Source organism: Onychostruthus taczanowskii, unplaced genomic scaffold (genome assembly GCF_017590055.1).
Source record: "Onychostruthus taczanowskii isolate IOZ18803 unplaced genomic scaffold, ASM1759005v1 scaffold188, whole genome shotgun sequence".
In the NCBI taxonomy this organism is placed as follows: Eukaryota; Metazoa; Chordata; class Aves; order Passeriformes; family Passeridae; genus Onychostruthus; species Onychostruthus taczanowskii.
The window spans coordinates 315,591-333,781 of record NW_024499106.1 but is presented as its reverse complement, the minus strand read 5'-3'; the positions used below and the strand labels follow the sequence as shown (position 1 = coordinate 333,781).

Here is an 18,191-nt window from a genome sequence, read left to right as displayed (position 1 = left end):
CCCCCGCGAATCCCCCCTTCCCGTGATCCCCGGAACCGCCCGTAACGGAGCCGGGACCCCCGCCCCTCCTTCCTCCCGGCGGGAATCGGTACCGAGCCCCCGGTGGCGGCTGGCCCGGGATGGGACCGGCTCGCCCCGCACCCCACGGAGCCTTCCCGGGCGTGGCCCCCCCGCCACGGCAGCCGAACCGAAATAAAGGGTGACCCCCAAAGGGACCCCCCGGTAGCAGCAGTCGGGGTCTGGCAGCAGCAGGGACCCCCCCCCTCCCCGGGAGGACACCCAGCCCCCCCAGGGCAGTCCCCAATTTCTGGGCTCATCCACAGGACACAGGGACACCGAGCACCCACCTCCATCACTTTATTGTGGGGGGACCCGCGGGATGGAACCTCTGTCCCCCCAAAACATCACAGGGCCACATCACCCCCCCAGGGCACGGCAGAGACCCCCAAAATTTCGTGATTTTCCCACCCCCAGCCTCCTGTGGCTACTCCATCCCCACGGAGGACGGGAGGTCTGGAGCTCCATCCTGGCGTTCCAGGGGTTCCTGTGGCTCCTGGGATCAGCAGAGCTGGAGCTGCAGCTCATCCTGGCACTGGAGCAGCACTCCAGCCCCCCCAGGTCCCACGCTGAGGGTCCCCCGGGTGTGGGGACCCCGGGGCTGCCGGGCTCAGCCCACGGCCCCCGGCTCCAGGCTCCCGTTGGCCGCTGCTCCCCGGGCCGGGCTGGACGAGGCCGTTTCCTGTGGCTGCTGCTCCTCCCGGGGCTGGAACGGGAGGTGACACTGCTGGGACAGCACAGGGACCGGGGATGGGGTGTTGGCAGTGCTGGGACACAGCCCGGGGCAGTGTCACTCCCACACGAATTGGTCACTCCACGGGCTGGGAGCACCAACAGACCGGGAGACTTTTCCTCTGGGCTCCTGCTTGAAACCAACAGCTACAGCAAAAACTGGGGGTCTTCAGTCAGAGCCTGGCATGTGGCTCCCACCCCCACCCCAAAACTTGGCCTTCACCCCAGGACAGCGGGTGACATCACCTGTCCTTGTGGGGACACCCCAAAGAAGCCCCAGGCTCCAGAAAGGATGACAGGAACAAATTTCAGTTATCCCAGTGAAAATTAAGACTCCCAAGAAGAAAGGAGAACCCCTGAGCTGGGAAATAACTCCCTTAAAAAACCCCAGCTGGGATTAAGAGGTTCCAACAGCAGGCAAAACCCTTGGCCAGACATCCCCAGCATCCCAGACATTCCCAGGACATCCATGCCCAGGACAAGGGTGGCACTGAGCCACCCACAGAGCCACCTCGGGGCCAGCTTCTGGCTGCCACCACCACCCTGCACTCCTAATGCCATCCAGACCTTGGGCACACCCAGGCTCTGGAGCTGCTGTGTGGGAGAGGAGCCCCACGAGCTGGTGGGAGGAAGAGGAGGGGGGGTTCCTGCTGGGAAAAACCCACCTGGGGGGAGGATCAGTCCCACCTGGCCGTACCTGGGCAGGACCCTCGGCTGGAGGGACCAGGGGGGTGGAGGAGCTGCCCCTGTCGGGCTCCTCCAGGGCCAGGATGTCGATGGGAGCCTCGGCCATGTCCCTCAGGGATGGATCGAGGGTCACAGAAGGGTCAAAGAGCAGAGGGGATGGGGGGCACTGCATCCCATCACCCACCACGTCCAGGTCCTGGCAGGGAAAAGAGCAGGACTGGTCAGGAGGGGGCTGAGGAGGCTCCAATGCTCTGGAGCAGCAGGAAAGGGAGAAGGAAGGCTGGAGAAGTGGGCACCATGCCAGGGGGGCCCCTGGCCAGCAGCCAGGAACACACCCCAGGAACCCCCTCCTCCTCCTCCTCCTGGAATGCCATGATCCCGGCTGGCACTGCTGAGGGACACACCACCTGGAGCCCAGCGTGATACACTGTCCCCAAAGTGTCCCTCCAGCACCTGGAATGGCTTTGACAGGGTCCAGTCACACCCTTCTGGGGACCCCCAGAGCAGTTCCCCAGCTCCAGGATGTCACACACCCTCCAGGGGACCCCCAGAGCAGTTCCAGGACGTCACACACACGCCTGGGGACCCCCAGAGCAGTCCCCCAGCTCCTGGATGTCACACACACGCTCCAGGGGACCCCCAGAGCAGTTCCAGGATGTCACACACACTCCAGGGGACCCCCAGAGCAGCTCCAGGATGTCACACACACACTCCAGGGGACCCCCAGAGCAGCTCCAGGATGTCACACACACTCTTGGGGACCCCCAGAGCAGTTCCAGGATGTCACACACACTCCTGGGGACCCCCAGAGCAGTCCCCCAGCTCCAGGATGTCACACACACTCCAGGGGACCCCCAGAGCAGCTCCAGGATGTCACACACACACTCTTGGGGACCCCCAGAGCAGCTCCAGGATGTCACACACACTCCAGGGGACCCCCAGAGCAGCTCCAGGATGTCACACACACACTCCAGGGGATCCCCAGAGCAGTTCCAGGATGTCACACACACACTCCAGGGGACCCCCAGAGCAGCTCCAGGATGTCACACACACTCCTGGGGACACCTGGAACATCCCCACCCTGTCCTAGGATGTCACACCTCCTCTGTTTGCCCTGACAGCACAGATGGGGATGGACAGGCTCTGAGCACTCCTCCATCTGCCCTCCCTGACAAGGGAATTCGGGATTCGGGAGAGGCTGGGATGCAGGAGAGGCTGGGATTTGTTTTGGCTCCAAAGGGGGTTTGACACGAGGGTGAGATTCCTGTGACTCACAAGTGGCACTTCCCCAGCCTGGCACAACGTGAGACACAACACAGATGCCCCCAGCAGCTTCCACAGCGCTCCAGAGGGAGCTCAGAACCCTCTCAAAGGACAGGATGAGGGAAAACAGTCCTGGTTTCCCTTTCTAAGCCAAAAAAAATCCCTTCTGTTTGCACAGAAAGGGGCTGGGATCTGATCTGGGCCCTCCCCCAGCCTGACCCTGCTTGCTCTCCCAGCTCCTGCTGCTGGAATCCCTCCTCCAGCACCAAACTCCAAAGGAGTTCCAAGTTTTGCCTCCAAGAGCAGAGCTCAGCAACCTCAGGGCACCCAAACACTGAGGGGACACCCTCACAGGAGCAGCTCCCATGGATCCTGCTGCTCTGCTTTTGCCTCAGTGCATTCCTGAAGCTCTGAGCTGGGCTGGTTTAAATGCATGATGCCACAATAATCTGGGGATTAAAATCTTCATGTTTTCCTCGTGCCAGAGAAAATGGGGGTAGGGGGGTGGGGGGAAATCCTCTCTTTAAGAGGTCCCTGCTCTTAAAGAGCACAGCCATTCCAAAGGAACAGCCACCAGCCCTGCAATAGCTCCCAAACCTTCCACATTCCTGCATTTTCACAGAATCCCAGGATGCTCTGGATTGGTTGGGAATGTCAAGATGATCCAGTTTCACCCCTGCCACTGGCAGGAACACTTCCACTATCCCAGGTGGCTCCAAACCTTGTCCAGCTTGGCCTTGGACACCTTCAGGGATCCAGGGGCAGCCACAGCTGTGCCAGGGCCTCCTCACCCTCACAGCAATTCCTTTCCAATATCCCACCTACCCCTGCTCTCTGGCACTAGAAGCTATTCCCCCTTGTCCTGGCACTCCATCCTTCGTCCCAGGTCCCTCTCCAACTCTCTGCAGGCACTGCAAGGGGTTCAAAATATCCCTGGATCCTTCTCCTCTCCAGGTCAGACATGCAGGCACTGCAAGGGGTTCAAAATATCCCTGGATCCTTCTCCTCTCCAGGCCACACACCCCCATCCTGGCTCCAGAGCTGTTCCAGCCCTCACTCCAGCAGCTCCTCCTGTGCTGAGGACCCCAGCCCCGGACTCAGCTGGGCACTCAGGTGGGCAGAGGGGCAGCTTTGCCACTTACATCACTGAATTCCAGGGGCAAACTCTCCGTGGGCTGGAGCTCGGCCGCGCTCAGGTACAGATCCGTGGGAGCAGCCCCCAGCTCCTGGGGCACTGCCAGGACCTGCTCTGGCACGTACATCTGGGGGGGCAGCCGGAGGTGCAGGGGGCAGCACGGCTCCTCAGACAGGCTCACGGGCACGGGCTTGTTGCAGGGAACTTCCTCAGAGCCCTGGCACGGCTTGAAAAGTGTCTGGTTTGTATCCTGGCAGATATCTGGGAAGAGGAGGTCAAGGAAAGCAGCAGGGGAGCAGGCAGAGACGCATCCAGAGGGGGGGAAATGCTGAGAAATGCTCCAAATTCTCCCACAAATGGTGTTAAACTCACCCCCATTTCTACCAGATCAGGAATCCAGAGGTCAGAGCTGCACCCCAACTGCCCAGGGATGTGGGTGACATCATTTCCATGATGGAAAACTGGGACAACAGCCACAGCACCCCCCCCGCCCTGTGGGGGCTGGGAGATGTGGCTGGATCCCTGGAAACCACTCACAGATTCTCAGCTGGATGTCACAAAGGCACAGGATTAACTTTTGTTTGCAGACATCCATGGAAAATGATCAGCTCCAGCCCCACAGGCAGGGAGATCCCAGCACACACAATGCCTTTTCCACAGCCAGGAGTTCAGTTATGGTATTTCTATCTTCCCACTGCATTTTCCTTCCCAGTGGAAAACCTGTTCCTGCCAGAGGTGTAAATGGGATTTCCTGCCTTTAATCCCAAACAGAAACTCTGCTTCAATTGCATCACACTTGCAGAGTGATCCAGAGGAGCTACAGATCAAAACCCAGCCTGCTCTGAACCCAGCACCTTCCAACCCCTTCCTCCTCCTCCCACACCCATCCTCTTCTTCCAAGCCCTATTCTGATCCCATCCTCCTCTTCTGACTCCACTCCTTTTCCTCTCTCAATCTTTCTCTTCTTCCCACCCCTTCCTCTTTTTCAACCCCCATTCACTTCTTCCAACCTTTTCTTCCCATCCCTTTCTCTCCTCTTCTGATCCCCATCCTTTTCTTCCAACCCCTTCCTCTTCCTCCTCCCACTTTTCTCCTCTTCCATCCCCTCCCAACCAGGATCATCCCAACTGCAATTTCCTCACACACCAGTGTGGGAAGGGGAAAAAAAAATCCCAAACCCAGATAAAACTGGGAAAAGACACCAAGTTCAAGCCAGTTTCTTAAGCTGGCTAGGTTTGAGATTCACCCCTCCCTCCTCTCCTCTCTACTCCAAGGATTTCTCAGGAATCCACCTCCTGGCAGGCCATGGGGAGCCAGAATCTGGGCTGGCAGCAATGTCAGAGCCCAGCCCAAGAGAGAAGGACCTGGGACACCCAAGGGAAGATGTAGTGAGGGAACAGGGGGTGGGGAATTCAGATTTTCATCTCCTGGAGCAACTCCCAGCTCCAGCACTGACTTTACTGGTAGCCAAAAGCACAGATTGCCAAGAGGACAAAAATCCCAGGCTCCATCTGGAGCCTCCCAGCCTTCCCCCATCCCTTTAGTGCCCTGTCACAAACAATCCAGCTCCTGGAAGCAAACAGAGCCCAAGAGCCTCCCGAAAAGCCACAGATGTTATCAGATGTTATCAGCTGCCCCAGGAAAAGCTTGTTTGTGTCACTGAGAGAGTCAGCTGAGAGCTCCCGCCAGACCCAGCTCTTCCCTCCCTCCCGGGAGCACCAGCTGCCAACAGCAGCTTCTCTGGCTGTTTTATGGGATTTCTCCTGTCTTTATTTTGAGGTCTGTGGTGGTTAGAGAGAAACAAAGGCAGCTTCCAGCTCCTGCTCCCTGCACAGGGCTGGGGGAGTATGAGAACTCCAGGGAAAAAATAACCCAAGGGCTCTCAAAAATCCAGAATCTCCCAAGAAATCTGAAAACTCCTCAACAGCTTCCAAAAACTCATGAGCTCCTGCAGACCCAGGAGCTCCCACAAACCCAGGAGTTCCCACAGGCCCAGGAACTCATAAACCCAAGAGCTCACACCAACCCAGCACCTCCCACAAATCCAAGATCTCTTACAGATCCAGAAGCTCCTCCTCACCCAGCCCTGGGACACAGTGCCAGAATTTGTCCTGACTCACCCCACTGCTCCCTCCTGCAGCTCCAGCCTGATCCAAACCTGGACACATCCTCCCAATCCCACAGAGAGGATGGAGAAGATGCACCCAGGGCAATGCTGGATCCCATATTGGGGTCACCCCTGAGCTGGGGAATCCCTGATCCCATATTGGGGGTCATCCCCAAGCTGAGGAATTTTTGATCCCACACTGGGGGTCATCCCTGAGCTGGGGAATCCCTGATCCCACACTGGGGGGTCATCCCTGACTTGGGGGATCCCAGTGGAACTTTCAGAGCCAGCTCTCCAAGAGTTGAGGCCGATTTGGGAAGTGGAACAGCTCTAGGCTCTTCACACACACGAGAACCTTTTGAAAGGTCACAGAGACCGAGCTGGGTCACAGCAGCTCCAAAGAGGCTCAAAGTACCCCTCCAGATCCTCCCAAAAATCCCCAAGGCCGTGCTCTGGTGTGTGTGTCCTCAGGTGGGAGGTAGGCTCTGCTCCCAAGGAACAAGGGACAGGACAAGAGGGAAGAGCCTCGAGCTTTGCCAGGGGAGGTTCAGGAATTTCTGAATTGGTAATTTCTGAATTCCTTCCATGGAAAGGGTGGTCAGAGATTGGAAGGGCTGCTCAAAGAGGATCCCCATCCCTGGAGGGGAACCATGCACACCCCTCACAGTTAAGCCTGCCTGGGCTCTCTGTTTCCAAGTGAAATGCCCATTGTGTTTGGATGCTCTGGACCCAGGAGGCCACACCAGGAGCACTCCTGGGACCAGCCCAGCCCTTTGTTGCTCCCATACGAATTGGCTGTTCCACGGGATGGGAGCACCAACAGACAGGGAGACATTTCCTCTGGGCTCCTGCTTGAAACCAACGGCTACAGCAAACCGAGGGCCTTGATTCAGGGCCAGAGAGGGAGAAAAGAGGCACAGCCACGGGGCAAACTGCTGGCCAGCACTCAGGAGGAGGGTGGATCAAAGGATACGTGTGAGGCAGTGCCGGGTCATGGGCAGGGACGGGTTGGAGCATCGGACGTCATCGACAAAGGCCAAGCAGCGCTGGCTGGAGCGGGTGGTGTGAGCCTGAAATCATGGAATTTGGGTTGGGAGAGACCTTAAAGCTCCTTAAGCTCCTGTTCCCACAGGCAAGGACATCTTCCACTGTCCCAGGCTGCTCTAAGCCATATCCAACCTGGCACTTCCAGGGATGGGGCAACCCATCAGGTGCTCTGGGAAATCCATTCCAGGGCCTCTCCAACCTCACAGGGAGGAATTTGATCCCAATATCCCATCTAAACCTCTCATCTCTTAGTTTAACACCATTTCCTCTTGTCCTGTCATTGGATGTCTATTTAAAACTCTCTCTCTCTCTTTTTATTAAGCCTCTTTCAGGCACTGGAATGGACTCACTTAGACCCAGGAGCTCCCAAAAATCCTCAAGCCTCCAAATACCCTGAGCCCTCCTTTCTCCAGGATGAGCCCCCCAGCTCCCTCATGTCCTCAGGAGTTTTCCAGACCCTTCTTGTGCTCCAGTCCCTTTCCCAGCTCCATTCCCTTCTCTAGACTTGACCCTCAAAGTCTTTCTTGCTGCGAGCACCCAAAACTGACCCCAGCATTCAAGGTGTGGACACCAAGAGCTCCCGCAGACCCAAGAGCTCTTGCACACACAGGAGCTCTCACAGATCCAGAAGCTCCCACAACAACCCCAAGAAGCTTCTCCAAACCCAGGAGGGTGGCAGCTAGGGCTGTCCTTGCAGGAAGGACAGGAGCTCCCACAGAACCAAGAGCTCTTGCACACATGGGAGCTCCCACAGATCCAGAAGCTCCCACAAACCTCAACAACCCCAGAAGCTTCTCCAAACCCAGGAGGGTGGCAGCTAGGGCTGTCCTTGCAGGAAGGACAGGAGCTCCCACAGACCTGAGAGCTCTTGCAGACACAGGAGCTCTCACAGACCCAGAAGCTCCCACAACAATCCCAAGAGCTTCTCCAAACCCAAGAGGGTGGCAGCCCTGCAGGAAGGGTGTTACACAGAGCAACCTGCCAGGGCGTGGGGTCACTCCCAGCAAGAGAGGAGAGGAGAGACCCATCCTGGATGTCCCCACGGACCTGCTGGGCTGCGCCATCAGTGGCCAGGACCCTGCGCTCGCGGAGCTGCCGGTGCAGCAGAGCCTCCACCCCGTAGCGCTGCCGGTAGCGCCGCAGGCACTTGAGCCTCTTCAGGTTCTCCCTCTCCTTGGCCATCAGCCCCTCTGGCCCTGTCAGGAGGCTGCTCCCTGCAGGAATAAAGGAAGAGTCAGGAATCTGGCTGGTTTTTTAGCAGATCGGCCATGGAGGGCTTTGAGGGCTCCATCCACAGCACCGGCAGAAGCGCAGCTTTGGGTGACGCCTGCTGGTGCAGGTTCCATCCCAAAATTTATCCTGACCTCTCCTCAAGCAGCAGGAATACTTGGGCACACAGATTATTTTTAAAACCTCCTTTAAAAATAATTCAGCCACTCCCGTGCATTGTGATTTCAGCAGCAGAATAGAAACTTGTCAAATTCCAGGTCACTCCTGTGCGAGTTCTGGAAGCTTCCCGCCAGCATTCCTGATGTAATTACAGGGCAACGCTCAGGATCTGCTTTTCTCTGCCTCGTTTGCTAAAAAGAGTTCTGCAAAATTGTTATGTACCAAACTCCTGGTTATTTTTACTTGAGCCTGAGCTGAATTATGGCGTTTTCCAGGATGAGCTATTAAAGGATGATGCTGGAAAAAGAGTCCTTTGCTCTGCAATACTTGGGATCAGTTACACAACTCGGTTTTGCCTCTGTTGAACTGGGAATTCCTGATTCCAAGAGCATGCTCTGCACAGAGAGAATGCCAGCAGAGGCAGAGGGAAAGCTAAGGAGGAATATGCCAGTACAGCAGCACTGGTGTTACTGGAACCAGCTCCTGTCCACACACCAAGGGCCTTATGGATGAACATTTTTTGTTCGTAAAAGGAAAAAACAGGAAATCCCAGTACAAAATAAGCACTTTTGTCTCAGAATTAACATTATAGCTCATTTCCTGCCAAGGCTGCAAGCTCTGAAGAGCAAAGAAATGCACAAGCTTTGGAACTGCAGTGATAGGGATCTCTGGGCACAGGACCAGCACAGAATCATGGAATCACTCAGGCTGGAAGAGCTCTCCAGGATCAGAGTCCAACCTGCGACTGATCCCTACCTTGCCAACCACACCAGAGCACTGAGTGCAATGTCCAGTTGCTCCCTGAACCTCTGGGGGCAGAGACTCCACCATCTCTCTCGGCAGTTCCAATGCCTGACCCCTTTTCCATACAGAAATCCTCTTGATGCCCACCCCAAACCTCCCCTGGCACAGTTTGAGGCCATTTCCTTTTGTCTCATTGTTCTGTGGGAGCAGATCCCGACCTGGCTGCACTCTCCTGTCAGGGAGTTACAGAGTGAGATGGTCCCACCTCTCTTTTCTCCAGGCTCAGCCCCTCCCCAGCTCCTTCTCCTTGTGCTCCAGCCACTCCCCCATCTCCAGACATGCTCCAGCCCCTCAATAAAACACTGAGTGTAGAACCCTGCCCTTACCCTGCTCTGAAATCTGCCTCTAGCAAGGCCCAAACCCTCCTTTTTTTAGCAGATTTCTGGGCACACCCTCAGGCAGGAGGTCTGGGCTCACCGATGGCCTCGTGCTCTCCCTTCCTGCTGTGCAGGAACCGGCGTTTCTTCTCCTTCAGCAGGTGCTGGAGCCGCTTGAACTGGTCGATGTAGAGGGACTGGAGGCGGATCAGCTTCTCCCTCATGATCAGAGCCACCTCCTCGGCCGTGTACACCCCAGCATGCCTGGAAAACCCAGGGAACAGGGTCTGTTTGGGGGGTCCCTGGAGACTGACCCCACAAAAGGTGTGGGGGTGGATCCCTGAAGGGTCTGGGGATCCTGTGGGTTTTTTTCTGCTGAAGAATCTGAGGGTCTTTCAGGGGATGAGCCTCTATATGGCATGAGGGTCTCCCTGGGGCTGATCCCTGAAGGGTCTGGGGATCCCATGGGCCTTTTCTGCTGAAGAGTCTGGGGTTCCTCAGGGATGAACCCCCAAAGGGTGTGGGGGATCCTCAGGACTGTTCTCCAAAAGGACGTGGGGGTTTCTCAAGGCTGAACCCCCAAAGGTGTGGGGATCCCTCAAGGTTGATCCCCCTCAGGGTGTGGGGATCCCCCAAGGTTGATCCCCCTCAGGGTGTGGGGATCCCTCAAGGTTGATCCCCCTCAGGGTGTGGGGATCCCTCAAGGTTGAACCCCCTCAGGGTGTGGGGATCCCCCAGGGTTGATCCCCCTCAGGGTGTGGGGATCCCCCAGGGTTGATCCCCCTCAGGGTGTGGGGATCCCTCAGGATTGATCCCCCTCAGGGTGTGGGGGTCCTCTAGGGTTGCTGCCCCAAAGAGTGTGGAGGTCCTTCGGGGCTAAACCCCAAATGACACGGAGTGGTCCCATGGGGCTGTTCTCCTGAAGGGAGGTCTCTCAAGGCTTAACCCCCAAAGATTGGGGGAAGTTTCTCAGGGTTATTCTTCCAAAGGGTTTGGGGGTGCCTCAGGGCTGATCCCCCAAAGGATCTGGGAGACCCTCAAGGCTTGATTCTCTGAATCTGTGGGGTTATCTCATTATTATTATTATTATTACTACTACTATTATTATTATGTGGGGGTCCCTCTGAGCTATTCCCCCCCCACAAACAACACTGATGTTATTTGGAACACTCTGGGTTACACCACCAACAAGTGATGAGCTGAAATACTCAATTTCAGGCTTTTTGTAAGAGACAGGATCAGCCAGAGAAGCTGCTGAGAGATCCACTCCACTATGGAAGAGGATGAGCAGCAAGTGCTGCCCAGAAAACCCCAGCTCCAGTGTATCCACAGCCAACAAACCATATGGGCACAAATCCATGAAAAACCATTGATATTGTCACGTTTTTAACACAACCACTGTCCCCTGGAGCCACAGTGAACCCAGAACATGGAACATGTTATCTCATTATTATTATTATTATTATTACTACTACTATTATTATTATGTGGGGGTCCCTCTGAGCTATTCCCCCCCCACAAACAACACTGATGTTATTTGGAACACTCTGGGTTACACCACCAACAAGTGATGAGCTGAAATACTCAATTTCAGGCTTTTTTTAAGAGACAGGATCACCCAGAGAAGCTGCTGAGAGATCCACTCCACTCGGGAAGAGGATGAGCAGCAAGTGCTGCTCAGAAAACCCCAACTCCAGGACCAGAGTGTATCCACAGCCAACAAACCATATGGGCACAAATCCATGAAAAACCATTCATATTGTCACGTTTTTAACACAACCACTGTCCCCTGGAGCCACAGTGAACCCAGAACATGGAACATGTGTGTAGCAGGCAGCAGCCACCATGGAATCCCAAAATTCCATAGGTTGATTGAGTCCAGCCTGTGACTGACCCCCATCAGAGTCCTGAGTGCCACATGCAGTCATTCCTTGGACCTCCAGGGATGGGACTCCACCTCCTTCCTGGGCAGTTCCAATGTCTGCCAAGTCTTTCCATGAAGAAATTCCTCCTGATGTCCAACCTGAACCTCACCTGGCACAGACTGAGGCTGCTTCCCCTTGTCCTGTCTCTTTTCACGGGAGCAAAGCCTGACCCCAACTTGGCTGCAGCCTCCTGTCAGGGAGTTGAGCCAGAAGGTCCCCCTTGAGCCTTTTTTCCAGGTTGAGCCCCCCCAAAATGTAAATTTAACTGCTGACTCCACCTCCTTCCTGGGCAGTTCCAATGTCTGCCAAGTCTTTCCATGAAGAAATTCCTCCTGATGTCCAACCTGAACCTCACCTGGCACAGACTGAGGCTGCTTCCCCTTGTCCTGTCTCTTTTCACGGGAGCAAAGCCTGACCCCAACTTGGCTGCAGCCTCCTGTCAGGGAGTTGTGGAGAGCCAGAAGGTCCCCCCTGAGCCTTTCTTCCAGGCTGAACCCCCCCAAAATGTAAAATTTAACTACCCCCCCAACCTACTTGAGGGGATCCTCCTGGTCGCTGTCGATGCTGTCGGCGTCGCTGTCAGGGTCCCCACGCCACGTCTGCTCCACGGTGACAGGGTCCTGCTCACAGTCACTCCAGCTGTCCTCGTCTGCAAGACACAGCAGCAGAGTCACAGGACACTGTCCCACATCCCAGGATGGCCAGGGACACCCTGGAGCTCGGCCCCATGGAGCTGAGCAGGCTCTGCATCATGCCAAGAGAGAATTTTCCACCTCAAAACTCTGAGTGAGGGACATGGAGCAGGAAATAATGGGAAACCTCCCAGTTTGGAACAGCCAGAACAACCAAAACACACTGGGAATGATGCTTCAGCCCTCCCAGGAACCAGGGAATTCTAGTGGTGTTATTTCCATGCTAAACCTGCAGGATCTGGGTCTGGCAGCACGAGACACACCAGGCTTTACAAAACCCCAGCTTTTACTCCAGACCATGGGGTCTTTTTCCCACTGGACTGGAGAAGGGATATTGCTGGCTTTCCCACAAAGGAACAGAGCAGCCTGGCACTGTCTTTGGGTTTTGATGCCTTGGAGTGGCTGCCTAGAACAGAGGCTAGACAATACAAAGAGAATAAAGTGGGTATTTATTAAAGGCCTTCAACAGATACATCTTGGGTAGTGAAAAGCCTCCTAGAGGCTACACCCAAGATGGATGATGGTCACGAGTTTTTTCAGACAGATATAAGTTTGGTTCATTTATCTATCGGGGTTAATCCTCCAATTGCCTTCAGACAATGAACTCATTCATTACCTTCAGGTAACAAAATCATATTCCCCCAGTTTGCATCACTTCAATTAATTTCTGTTTATATATTTCAGGGCCTGAAGCTGTAGGGTGTCCTTGGATTTCAGGCCTGGAGTGTGGCTGCTGAAAGCCTGGTCAGAGAAAGAGCCAGATAAACTTCCCCAGGCATTGCCCTAGGAAATTTTCCACCATGAAGAAAATGGAGTCCTGCATGATTTATTCCAATACCAGAGGAATTGTTCTGTCTGACCAAAAAGTGAAGACAGCAGCTAACACTTTATATGGATCTTAGAGTTATGCACTAATGCAGTAGAGGATTTTGTGAAATCCCAGGGCACTGAGACTATTTCCCTGTCTGCTCTGGGGTGCCCTGACCCCCAGGGGAGCACAGACTTTGACTTTCATTAATGGAGAAAGCTTCCTAGACTTCAAGCTAGACTAGCACCCACAAAAGTGTGAAATAGATTACAGAGAGTAGTGGAGGTGTATCATTTGGTGAGAAATTGAGGTTTTGGGATTTTTAGTATGTTGTGGATGGAAGCAAGATGGAGAGCACAGGTCCTGGGTTTCTTCTTCATGGGTCTGGGTGGCATTTTGTAATTGGGCAGAAAAGTCTTAACTGGGGCTCTTTAGGATCAGTTATTGGGTTAAAAGGGAAAATAATCCAGGTGTAGTTCTTAACTGGACAGTTTAGTCTGAAAAGACCTTGTACCAAGAGATTGTTGGGCATTTTGTGCCTTCTAATGAAGAGCTGCCGAACTCACAGCAGTGAGACTGTTTTACTGATGAGAAATAATAAACACACGAGTCCAAACATGAACTACCACCTCAAAGTGCCTTCAATCCAGAGCCAGAAAAATCAACCACTGGTACCCCCAGAGGATTTGGAAAAAAAACCAGAGGCTGAAGCCTCAAGGCACGGGCTCAGTGCTCACCCAGGATGCGGCTGGCCTCGCTGCGGCTGCTCTCGGCACCCTGGCTGCCCAGCTCTGCCCGGGCATAGGAGCTCAGCTGGCACAGCAGGGTCTCACCCACGGGCCCGGGGTTGGATTTCTTCACCTGAGCCTGCAGCGCCAGCGCGTTGCGCCGGGCGTGCTCCGCGCAGAACGAGGTGCTGCAGGACAAAGCAGGGGTTCAGCATCATGGAGGAAGAAGATAAAAGATGATTTGAGCACACCCTCCCCAGCCTGATCCTGCTTGGTCTCCCAGTTCCTGCTGCTGGAATCCCTCCTCCATCAGCAAACTCCAAAGGAGATCTATTGTATCTGCAGGGACTCTCGTGGCAGGGAGGAATGATGGATCTGACTCCATTTTTTCAGAAGGTTAACTTATTATTTTATAATAATATATTATACTAAAGAATGCTACACTATACTGAAGAATACAGAAGGGATACTTACTGAATGCTAAAAAGCTAATAATGAAAACTTGTGACTCTTTCCAGAGTCCTGACACAGCTTGGCTGTAATTGGCCACAGAGTCAAAACAACTCACACCAGAACCCAACCAAACAATCTCCAAACACATTTCACATGAGCAAAACACAGGACAAGCAAATGTGAGTAGAAGTGTTTTCTTTTTCTCTGAAGCTTCTCGGCTTCCCAGGAGAAAAATCCTGGGCAAAGGGATTTTTCTAGAGAATGTGAATGCCACAGATATCCAGGCTTTGCCTCCAAGAGCAGAGCTCAGCAACCTCAGGGCACCCAAAAACTGAGGGAACACCCTCACAGGAGCAGCTCCCATGGATCCTGCTGCTCTGCTTTTGCCTCAATGCATTCCTGAAGCTCTGAGTTGGGCTGGTTTAAATGCATGATGCCACAATAATCTGGGGATTAAAATCTCCATGTTTTCCTCATGCCAGAGAAAATGGGGCTGTGGGGGGAAAAATCCTCTTTTTAAGAGGCCTCTAAAGGCATTTAAATGAGCACAGCCATTCCAAAGGAGCAGCCACCAACCCTGCAATAGCTCCCAAACCTTCCACATTCCTGCACTGTCACAGAATCCCAGCATGCTCTGGATTGGTTGGGAATGTCAAGATGATCCAGTTTCACCCCTGCCATGGGCAGGGACACATTCCACTACCCAGGTGGCTCCAAGTCCTGTCCAACCGGGCCTTGGACACTTCCAGGGATCCAGGGGCAGCCACAGCTTCTCTAGGAAATCCATTCCAGGGCCTCACCATCCTCACAGGGAGACATTTGTTCCAAATATCTCACTTATCCCTGCCCTCCAGCAGTGGGAAGCCATTCCCTCTTGTGCTGGCACTCCACCCCTTGAAAATAGTCTCTCTCCATTTTTCCTGCAGCTCCTTCAGGCACTTTAAGTCCACAATTAGGTCACCTCTGAGCTTCTTTTCTCCAGAACAACCCCAGTTCCCTCAGCCTTTCCTTCTAAGAGATCTGCTCCATCCCTGTGCTCATCTCTGGACTCACTCCAACTGCTCCATGTTTTTCCTGAGCTGGGGCAGCTCTGGATGCAGAGTTTCACCTGAGCAGGGCAGAAGGGCAAGGAACAAGCCCTGGAACCTGGAATCCCTCACAGGGAGCTGCCTGCAGGTCCAGCCTGGCAATGCTGAGAGCCCACCCACCACTGTGGGAACATCACCTCTGGCTCCAGCAGCAGGGAGGAAAAAGAGCTTTCAGTCAAAGCCAGTGAGGTGGGTGAATTTTTGAGCTTTCTGCTTCCAAATATTCTCACTGGACTCTGCCTTCCTCACATTTTATGGCACAGGGACCAGGGTGGAGACAGCCACTGTCCACATCCCAGTAAATCCTGGAAGCAATGCTCCTGTCAGGAATCTGTGCTCTATCAGCCAAAACTGTTCCACCCCTTGAGCATTTTAAAGGCCTAAGGGAGGCAGAAGCACAACGAGGCCAAAGCTCCAGAGGGAGCTGAGTGGCTGCTCTGGGGATTATCCCCTGGCACAGACACGGGGTGTGCTGGGATGAGGGAGGGACTGCACACACACATCCAGTGCAGGGCCTGGAGCACTGCAGCCACCTTCTGCTGGGTCAGGGCACAGCCCACAGTCCCCACATAACTCCATGGAGTCTTTCTCCAGCTTAAAAAACATTTTGGAAAAAGGGAGATGTTTCTCAGAGGTAACCCAAATGCAGCAGCTGAAAGAGAAGAATCATGGAATATCCTGACAGGGACCCACAAGGATCAAGTCCAACTCCTGGCCTTACACAGGACATCCCAAAATCCCACCATGCTCCTGGGTGCATTATCCAAACACTCCTTGGGCTTTGGCAGGGCTGTGAATGTTACCACTGCCCTGAGGAGCTGCTCAAGTGCTCAACTGGAGGAAGAAAAAGATTTTTTTCCCAAAATCCAGTCTAAATCTCCCCTGACAGAGCTCCAGCCTTTCCTTCAAAAGGGAGGACAACAAGAAAAACCTCCCCCTGCCTGTTTTAATTCCAAAGAGTTTGGAACTGGAAAAGCAGGAGGAAGAGCCACTCACCCATCCTTCTTCTCAGGTTTGGGAGCAGCATTGGGACAACGCTTCCCGTTCTTCGTGGACACGTAGCTGCACTGTTTGAAGGGAGCATTCCTGTCCTCAAGGATGTGCTTGATGCAGAATTCCTGCCCTTCCAGGCGGGGCTGGGAGCAGGGCCGGGGGGCGAAGGAGCAGGCCAGGGGCTCCTGAGGCCGTGGCACCGGGGTGAGGCGGCCTCGGCTGGTGGGTAACACGTGAATCCGGATCCTGTTCATGGCCACGCTGCAGGAGGGATGCAGAGCAAGGAAAGGGAGCGCAATAAAACGCTGACACAACGAAGAGCAGCTGGGGGAAAGAATTTGAATCGACGTCGGAGCCCTTCAGCAGAAGATGAGGCTGCTCCTATGGAGTAACTCCCAATAATGCTCGAGGGAGATTTTAACCCGGCAGAAATCTGGGGGGGTTCTTCTCCCAGTGCACCCCCAGAGCATCTCCTCGGTGCTCCCAGTGCCCATCGCTGCCTCCATCCCGATGTGTCCCGGTGTATCCTGCCCCGCTGCCCGTGTCCGTGCACGCCCCCGGACCGGGGCATCCCCGCTGCCCACCCAGCCTCAGCCACGCTCCATGCCGCTCTTTTCCGGTGCTCATCCCGGTCTATCTCTGCCTCTGTCCCGGTATATCCCGGTCCATCCCAGCCTCTATTCCGGTATATGCCGGTCCACCCCAGCCTCTCTCCTGGTGCCCATCCTGATCTATCCCGGTTCATTCCAGCCTCTCTGTCGGTGCCCATCCTGATCTATCCCGGTACATCCCAGCCTCTCCCAGTGCCCATCCTGCTCTATCCCCGCCTCTATTCCGGTATATCCTGGTCCATCATAGCCTCTCTCCCGGTGCCTATCCTGATCTATCCCGGTTCATTCCAGCCTCTCTGTCGGTGCCCATCCTGATCTTTCCCGGTTCATTCCAGCCTCTCTGTCGGTGCCCATCCTGAGCTATCCCGGTACATCCCAGCCTCCCCCAGTGCCCACCCTGCCCTATCCCCGCCTCTATTCCGGTCCATCCTGGTCCACCATAGCCTCTACCCCGATGCCTATCCTGATCTATCCCGGGACATCCCAGCCTCTCCCAGCGCCCATCCTGCTCTATCTCCGCCTCTATTCCGGTATATCTTGGTCCATCATAGCCTCTCTCCCGGTGCCTATCCTGATCTCTCCCGGTCCATCCCAGCCTCTCTCCCGGTGCCCGTCCCGGTCCGTCCCGCCGCTCTCCCGCCCGCGCACGTGCTCCGCCACAGCGCTCCCGCGCATGCGCCCTCCCGCCGCCCAGGCGCCGCCATTTTGTCCGCGGGCGGCGGGCGTGAGGGGCACCCCTGAGGGGCGTCCAGGAAGCGCTACCGGAGCGGAGAGCGAGAGGAGACCCGGCTCCGGGACGGTGCAGGACGGAGGAGCCCTAGAGAAGAGCTCGGGGGCCGCGCTGAGGGGCACACTGGGCCCCATTGTCAGCAGGAGACGCCGCCGCCATCTTACCTCTCTGCCGCCGCGGCCTCCGCGCTGATGCGCCGTGCGCCCGCCCCGCCTCTTCAGTGGCCCGCCCGCTCGCCAATCAGCCGCGACTACGGGGGCGTTCACGCGCGTGATTGGCTCAGCTCGCAGTCACTCAACCAAAGAGCGACCATGCCTTCCTAGGGTCACGTGGGGGCGGCGCGGCGGGAACGCGACACGTGGGTGCGGCGGGACCGGGGCGGGGGTCCCGGGCCAGGAACCGGGGGGATCCCGGGCCAGGACACCGGGGGTGAGGGGGGTCCCGGGGGGATCCCGGACCAGGACACCGGGGGTGAGGGGGGTCCCGGACCAGGACACCGGGGATGAGGGGGGTCCCGGGACAGGACCGGGATGGATCCCGGGCCAGGACCCGGCGGGGAGGGGGGTCCCGGGGCAGGACAGCGGCCCCAAAACCGGGAGGGAGAGGTGGAGCGAGCCGGGACCAG

The 18,191-nt window shown here is 55.6% G+C and overlaps 1 protein-coding gene and 2 non-coding genes across 6 annotated transcripts; all 3 read right to left on the bottom strand.

The window, feature by feature from the left end:
- Positions 1-341: 341 nt before the first annotated feature.
- KANSL2 (KAT8 regulatory NSL complex subunit 2) lies at positions 342-17,797 on the bottom strand. Of its 4 annotated transcripts, none has more exons than XM_041401291.1 (10): positions 17,731-17,797; positions 16,229-16,486; positions 13,701-13,879; positions 11,998-12,112; positions 9,639-9,802; positions 8,076-8,242; positions 6,955-7,051; positions 3,882-4,135; positions 1,487-1,672; positions 342-784 (listed from the first exon to the last, which is right to left on the bottom strand). In XM_041401291.1, the coding sequence occupies exons 2-10, from the start codon at positions 16,477-16,479 to the stop codon at positions 668-670; spliced, it is 1,530 nt and encodes a 509-aa protein (XP_041257225.1). In that variant the 5' UTR covers positions 16,480-16,486; positions 17,731-17,797; the 3' UTR covers positions 342-667. The 4 variants fall into 4 exon arrangements, with proteins under 4 accessions (XP_041257225.1, XP_041257226.1, XP_041257227.1 ...); XM_041401292.1 differs by having other exon boundaries at positions 16,229-16,549; positions 17,731-17,773; XM_041401293.1 differs by lacking the exon at positions 17,731-17,797 and having other exon boundaries at positions 342-781; positions 16,229-17,103.
- Positions 843-972, bottom strand: LOC121334323. The gene has a single exon (XR_005952430.1). It is a non-coding gene; the product is annotated as a small nucleolar RNA SNORA2/SNORA34 family (small nucleolar RNA).
- On the bottom strand, positions 6,753-6,880 carry LOC121334322. The gene has a single exon (XR_005952429.1). It is a non-coding gene; the product is annotated as a small nucleolar RNA SNORA2/SNORA34 family (small nucleolar RNA).
- Positions 17,798-18,191: the final 394 nt, after the last annotated feature.

Excerpts from the sequence above, each read along its gene's own strand:
- KANSL2 (XM_041401291.1), bottom strand. The coding sequence starts at position 16,479 with ATGAACAGGATCCGGATTCACGTGTTACCCACCAGCCGAGGCCGCCTC. Across the intron at positions 12,113-13,700 it reads CGAGGCCAGCCGCATCCTGG|ACGAGGACAGCTGGAGTGAC; the intron begins GTGAGCACTGAG and ends TGTGTCTTGCAG. Across the intron at positions 4,136-6,954 it reads GACCCGGCACTGCCTCACAC|ATATCTGCCAGGATACAAAC; the intron begins GTATCCTTTGAT and ends TCCTCTTCCCAG.